Source organism: Perca fluviatilis, chromosome 23, assembly GCF_010015445.1.
Source record: "Perca fluviatilis chromosome 23, GENO_Pfluv_1.0, whole genome shotgun sequence".
Taxonomy (NCBI): Eukaryota; Metazoa; Chordata; class Actinopteri; order Perciformes; family Percidae; genus Perca; species Perca fluviatilis.
This window is the reverse complement of record NC_053134.1, coordinates 647,855-655,354: the sequence shown is the minus strand read 5'-3', so window position 1 is coordinate 655,354 and position 7,500 is coordinate 647,855. Positions and strand designations below refer to the sequence as shown.

The window sequence follows — 7,500 nt, the reverse complement described above, 5'->3', positions numbered from 1 at the left end:
GGGCTGTAGTGAAGGTGTAGTTGTGTAGTTGACCAGCAGGGGGCTGTAGTGAAGGTGTAGTTGTGTAGTTGACCAGCAGGGGGCTGTAGTGAAGGTGTAGTTGTGTAGTTGACCAGCAGGGGGCTGTAGTGAAGGTGTAGTTGTGTAGTTGACCAGCAGGGGGCTGTAGTGAAGGTGTAGTTGTGTAGTTGACCAGCAGGGGGCTGTAGTGAAGGTGTAGTTGTGTAGTTGACCAGCAGGGGGGGCTGTAGTGAAGGTGTAGTTGTGTAGTTGACCAGCAGGGGGCTGTAGAAGGTGTGAAGTGTGTGTAGTTGACCAGCAGGGGGCTGTAGTGTGAAGTGTGAAGTGTGTAGTTGACCAGCAGGGGGCCGTAGTGAAGGTGTAGTTGGACCAGCAGGGGGCTGTAGTGAAGGTGTAGTTGACCAGCAGGGGCGAGTGAAGGAAGGTGTAGTTGGACCAGCAGGGGGCTGTAGTGAAGGTGTAGTGTGTAGTTGACCAGCAGGGGGCTGTAGTGAAGGTGTAGTTGTGTAGGTGACCAGCAGGGGCTGTAGTGGAAGTTGACCAGCAGGGGGCTGTAGTGAAGGTGTGAAGTTGACCAGTGAAGGACCAGCAGGGGGCTGTAGTGAAGGTGTGGTTGTGTGAAGCAGGGGGGCTTGACCTGTAAAGGGTGTAGTTGACCAGCGGGGGCTGTAGTGAAGGTGTAGTTGTGTAGTTGACCAGCAGGGGGGGCTGTAGTGAGTGATGATTTGTGGTTGTGTTGATGAGCAGGTGTGACAGCAGCAGTCCCTACATCCATCCTGTGGGCTGGTGTGAACAACAGGGATGCCCTCTCACTGCTCCACAGGGTAAGTAATCAGATTACTCCACAGGGTAATCAGATTACTTCAGGCTAGTGCCACCAGTACCACAGGGTACTCACACACCCAGTAGTAATGCTCTGAAGTAATCAGATTACTCCACAGGGTCCTCACACACCCAGTAGTAATACTCTGAAGTAATCAGATTACTCCACAGGGTCCTCACACACCCAGTAGTAATACTCTGAAGTAATCAGATTACTCCACAGGGTACTCAAACACCCAGTAGTAATGCTCTGAAGTAATCAGATTACTCCACAGGGTACTCACACACCCAGTAGTAATGCTCTGAAGTAATCAGATTACTCCACAGGGTACTCAAACACCCAGTAGTAATGCTCTGAAGTAATCAGATTACTCCACAGGGTACTCAAACACCCAGTAGTAATGCTCGGAAGTAATCAGATTACTCTACGGGGTACTCACACACCCAGTAGTAATGCTCTGAAGTAATCAGGATTACTCCACAGGGTACTAATTATAACCAGTAGTAATACTCTGAAGTAATTAGATTACTTCAGAGTAATGGCAGTCTCGATTCCCAGGTCACCCAAAACCCAGAGAACTTTGTGTGGAGGAATACCCCAGGAGGGACATCACTCCCAGAGCACTCACACTGTGAGGGGGCAGCCCCAAGGCCACACGCCCACCCACACGGTGACCCAAAACACAGGTGGCTCCCACACCGGGCACCCCACAGTAACCGGCCACACCACCCACCACACACAACAAAGACCACACCCACACCAACCAAAACAAACATCCAACTCAAACCCGAGAACCCATAGTATCCACGACCAAAAATACGAGGAACCAGTTTTGGAAATGGAAACAAAAAAGAACAGAAAATTTAAGATAAAAAGGAATTGGGTGAAAGAAGTGATATTGTGTGGTGGGTGGGAAATTGGAGAGATATGGATAAAAGAGACGAAGGGGGAAGATAAATGACTATAAGATAAAAAGATAACGACATATGGTGTGATGTGGACCTTGGTATGGGATGGTGTGTAAGTAGTATTATGGGATGGTGTGTTGTAGACCTTAGTATTATGGGATGGTGTGTGTAGACCTTAGTATTATGGGATGGTGTGTTGTAGACCTTAGTATTATGGGATGGTGTGTGTAGACCTTAGTATTATGGGATGGTGTGTGTAGACCTTAGTATTATGGGATGGTGTGTAGACCTTAGTATTATGGGATGGTGTGTTGTAGACCTTAGTATTATGGGATGGTGTGTGGACCTTAGTATTATGGGATGGTGTGTAGACCTTAGTATTATGGGATGGTGTGTGTAGACCTTAGTATTATGGGATGGTGTGTGTAGACCTTAGTATTATGGGATGGTGTGTAGACCTTAGTATTATGGGATGGTGTGTTTAGATCTTAGTATTATGGGATGGTGTGTGTAGACCTTAGTATTATGGGATGGTGTGTTAGCTAGTATGGATGGTGTGTTTGGATTTAGTATTATGGATGGTGTGTGTAGACCTTAGTATTATGGGATGGTGTGTTTAGATCTTAGTATTATGGGATGGTGTGTTTAGATCTTAGTATTATGGGATGGTGTGTGTAGACCTTAGTATTATGGGATGGTGTGTTTAGATCTTAGTATTATGGGATGGTGTGTTTAGATCTTAGTATTATGGGATGGTGTGTGTAGACCTTAGTATTATGGGATGGTGTGTTTAGACCTTAGTATTATGGGATGGTGTGTGTAGACCTTAGTATTATGGGATGGTGTGTGTAGACCTTAGTATTATGGGATGGTGTGTTGTAGACCTTAGTATTATGGGATGGTGTGTTGTAGACCTTAGTATTATGGGATGGTGTGTTGTAGACCTTAGTATTATGGGATGGTGTGTTTAGACCTTAGTATTATGGGATGGATGGTGGGTTTTATGGTGTGACCTGTCTAGTTAATTCAGATTATTATCAGTTAAAAAAAAATGCTGGATACCGGTTACGTATTTAGGTGGTGATGTCTGGGTGTGTGTAAGTGATGATGTCACCAGGTGTGATGATGTCACCAGGTGTGATAAGATCTGCAATGTTTTTTTTTTTTTTTTTCTGTTGTGTTTTGGTTTTTTGTTTTTTCGAGGGTATATGAAGGAACAAATAGGTGGGGGGAGGAGGAGACGGGGGGTGGCGACGCGACCCGGGGGGCGAGGAGTTTGTGTAGTGATGTCACCAGTTGTGATGATGTCACCAGGTGTGATGATGTCATCAGGTGTGATGATGTCACCAGATGTGTCTCCCTGCAGGTGTATGATGATGTCACCGTGTGTAGTGATGATGTCACCAGGTGTGTCTCCCTGCAGGTGCACTATGACGGCTGGTCGCAGCAGTTTGACGTCTGGAGCGACAGCGACCTCCCCGACCTCCATCCAGTGGGCTGGAGCCAACGCACAGGACACCCCCTGGAGCCCCCCCCAGGTCAGACAGACAGACACCCCCTGGAGCCCCCCCCAGGTCAGACAGACAGACACCCCCTGGAGCCCCCCAGGTCAGAAGCAGACACCCCCTGGAGCCCCCCAGGTCAGACAGACACACACCCCTGGAGCCCCCCAGGTCAGACAGACAGACACCCCTGGAGCCCCCCAGGTCAGACAGACAGACAGACACCCCTGGAGCCCCCCAGGTCAGACAGACAGACACCCCCTGGAGCCCCCCAGGTCAGACAGACACCCCCTGAGCCCCCCAGGTCAGACAGACAGACACCCCCTGGAGCCCCCAGGTCAGACAGACACCCCCTGGAGCCCCCCCCAGGTCAGACAGACACCCCCTGGAGCCCCCCCCAGGTCAGACAGACAGACACCCCCTGGAGCCCCCCCCAGGTCAGACAGACACCCCCTGGAGCCCCCCCCAGGTCAGACAGACAGACACCCCCTGGAGCCCCCAGGTCAGACAGACAGACACCCCCTGGAGCCCCCAGGTCAGACAGACACCCCCTGGGGCCCCCAGGTCAGACAGACAGACACCCCCTGGAGCCCCCCAGGTCAGACAGACACCCCCTGGAGCCCCCAGGTCAGACAGACAGACACCCCCTGGAGCCCCCCCCAGGTCAGACAGACACCCCCTGGAGCCCCCCAGGTCAGACAGACAGACACCCCCTGGAGCCCCCAGGTCAGACAGACAGACACCCCCTGGAGGCCCCCAGGTCAGACAGACAGACAGACACCCCTGGAGCCCCCGAGGTCAGACAGACAGACACCCCCTGGAGCCCCCAGGTCAGACAGACAGACAGACATCCCCTGGAGCCCCCAGGTCAGACAGACAGACACCCCCTGGAGCCCCCAGGTCAGACAGACAGACAGACAGAAACCCCCTGGAGCCCCCCAGGTCAGACAGACACCCCCTGGAGCCCCCCCCAGGTCAGACAGACAGGCAGACACCCCCTGGAGCCCCCCAGGTCAGACAGACAGGCAGATAGACAGGCAAACACCCCATGGAGCCCCCAGGTCAGACAGACAGGCAGACAGACAGACAGGCAGACAGACAGGCAGACACCCCCTGGAGCCCTCCCAGGTCAGACAGACAGGCAGACAGACAGACAGGCAGACAGACAGGCAGACACCCCTGGAGCCCCCCCCAGTTCAGACAGACAGGCAGACAGACAGGTTTACAATGTTTACAAAGTTTACTAGACTAACAAGTTAACTACCAGTTAGGAAACATTTATTTTTATTTATTTTTTAACATTGTTTAAGTGATTCTTATTATTACCATGCTTTAGCTTTAGCATTAGCTTTAGCATTAGCATTGACCCTGTTCCTGTGTTTTAGGCTCCGCCCCCTTGTCCTCAGGCTCCCCCCCCTCTCAGGGCGTGTGTCCCACTCCGGGCTGCCGAGGCGTCGGACACATTAAAGGAGCCAGATACACCGGACACCACAGGTACCACTCCTCAAATATTACCACTTTATCACAACTATCATGCCCGAAAAAGAGCAGAGTCATGTTCTAGTCTGCTGAGTCATGTTCCTATCTGCTGAGTCATGTTCCTGTCTGCTGAATCATGTTTCTGTCTGCTGAGTCATGTTTCTGTCTGCTGAATCATGTTTCTGTCTGCTGAGTCATGTTTCTGTCTGCTGAATCATGTTTCTGTCTGCTGAGTCATGTTTCTGTCTGCTGAATCATGTTTCTGTCTGCTGAGTCATGTTTCTGTCTGCTGAGTCAGCTGAGTCATGTTCAAGTCTGCTGAGTCATGTTTCTGTCTGCTGAGTCAGCTGAGTCATGTTCAAGTCTGCTGAGTCATGTTTCTGTCTGCTGAGTCATGTTTCTGTCTGCTGAGTCAGCTGAGTCATGTTCAAGTCTGCTGAGTCATGTTTCTGTCTGCTGAGTCATGTTTCTGTCTGCTGAGTCATGTTCAAGTCTGCTGAGTCATGTTTCGGTCTGCTGAGTCATGCTGAGTCATGTTTCTGTCTGCTGAGTCATGTTTCTGTCTGGCGAGTAATGTTTCTGTCTGCCGAGTCATGCTGAGTCATGTTTCTGTCTGCTGAGTCATGTTTCTGTCTGCTGAGTCATGCTGAGTCATGTTTCTGTCTGCTGAGTCATGTTTCTGTCTGCTGAGTCATGCTGAGTCATGTTTCTGTCTGCTGAGTCATGTTTCTGTCTGCCGAGTCATGTTTCTGTCTGCTGAGTCATGTTTCTGTCTGCCGAGTCATGTTTCTGTCTGCTGAGTCATGTTTCTGTCTGCCGAGTCATGTTTCTGTCTGCTGAGTCATGCTGAGTCATGTTTCTGTCTGCTGTGATGTTTCTGTCTGCTGAGTGATGTTTCTGTCTGCTGAGTCATGCTGAGTCATGTTTCTGTCTGCTGAGTCATGTTTCTGTCTGCCGAGTCATGCTGAGTCATGTTTCTGTCTGCCGAGTCATGTTTCTGTCTGCCGAGTCATGCTGAGTCATGTTTCTGTCTCCTGAGTCATGTTTCTGTCTGCTGACTCATGTTTCTGTCTGCCGAGTCATGTTTGTGTCTGCTGAGTCATGTTTCTGTCTGCTGAGTCATGCTGAGTCATGTTTCTGTCTGCTGAGTCATGCTGAGTCATGTTTCTGTCTGCCGAGTCATGTTTCGGTCTGCTGAGTCATGTTTCTGTCTACTGAGTCATGCTGAGTCATGTTTCTGTCTGCTGAGTCATGCTGAGTCATGTTTCTGTCTGCTGAGTCATGCTGAGTCATGTTTCTGTCTGCTGAGTCATGTTTCTGTCTGCTGAGTCATGCTGAGTCATGTTTCTGTCTGCTGAGTCATGTTTCTGTCTGCTGAGTCATGTTTCTGTCTGCTGATTGTCTGCTGAGTCATGCTGAGTCATGTTTCTGTCTGCTGAGTCATGTTTCTGTCTGCTGAGTCATGTTTCTGTCTGCTGAGTCATGTTTCTGTCTGCTGAGTCATGTTTCGTCCCTCCCCAGTGCCTTCGGCTGTCCGTACTCAGACATTAACATGCGTAAGGAGGTGCTGCTTCCTGATAGGCTCGGAGGAGAGAGAGCCGTCAACATGGGTCACCACGGCAACCAGTCAGACAGGTCAGAAGATGGCTGTTTGTAGGTGATTGATTTAGTTTTATGAGTATAATTTAATTTCACTATATCTCTTTCTGTCTACCTGTCTGTCTCTCTGTCTGACTGTCTGTCTGTCTACTTGTCTGTTTGTCTCTCTTTGTGACTGTCTGTCTGTCTACCTGTCTCTCTGTCTGTCTCTCTACCTGTATGTCTGTCTGTCTGTCTACCTGTCTTTTTGTCTCTCTGTCTGTCTGCCTGTGTGCCTGTCTGTCTGTCTGACTGTCTGTTGAACAGGACACGTGTTCAGGTGAAGATGGAGCCCAAAGACGAGAGTCTGATGCTTCCTCTGGGGAAGAGGAAAAGACTGGCGGACAGGTGAGTCAGACAGACAGGCAGACAGACAGACCGGTAGACCTGTCTGTCTCTGTTAGTTTCAGAATAGACAGGAGATCATGTGAAGTGTGTCTGTGGGTGTTGTGAGTAGATTATACAACTGGTTTATATAACACACACACACACAGACACACACACACACACACACACAGACACACACACACACACACACACACACACACACACACACACACACACACACACACACACACACACACACACACACACACACACAGACACACACACACACACACAGACACAGACACACACACACACACACACAGACAGACACACACACACACACACACAGACAGACACACACACACACAGACAGACACACACACACACACACACACACAGACACACACACACACACACACACACACACACACACACAGACACACACAGACACACACACACATACACAGACACACACAGACACACACAAACACACACATACACAGACACACACACACACACACACAGACAGACACACACACACACACACACACAGACAGACACACACACACACACACAGACAGACACACACACACACACACACACACACACACACACACACACACAGACACACACAGACACACACACATACACAGACACACACAGACACACACACACACACATACACAGACAAACACACACATACACAGACACACACACACACACACACACACACACACACACACACACACAGACACACACACACACACACAGACAGCACACACACACACACACACACACAGAC

General features: G+C 49.9%; 1 protein-coding gene across 1 annotated transcript in view; it reads left to right on the top strand.

Annotated features, from left to right (window-relative positions):
* LOC120553702 (lethal(3)malignant brain tumor-like protein 4) overlaps nucleotides 1-7,500 on the top strand; it is a gene marked incomplete at its 5' end in the record, with an annotated part of 21,444 nt that overhangs the window by 10,375 nt on the left and 3,569 nt on the right. The window contains 6 exons of the mRNA XM_039792395.1: nucleotides 769-845; nucleotides 1,403-1,475; nucleotides 2,956-3,290; nucleotides 4,640-4,748; nucleotides 6,255-6,368; nucleotides 6,639-6,719. Coding sequence (XP_039648329.1) covers nucleotides 769-845; nucleotides 1,403-1,475; nucleotides 2,956-3,290; nucleotides 4,640-4,748; nucleotides 6,255-6,368; nucleotides 6,639-6,719 — 789 coding nt within the window. The remainder of the gene's footprint in view (nucleotides 1-768; nucleotides 846-1,402; nucleotides 1,476-2,955; nucleotides 3,291-4,639; nucleotides 4,749-6,254; nucleotides 6,369-6,638; nucleotides 6,720-7,500) is intronic.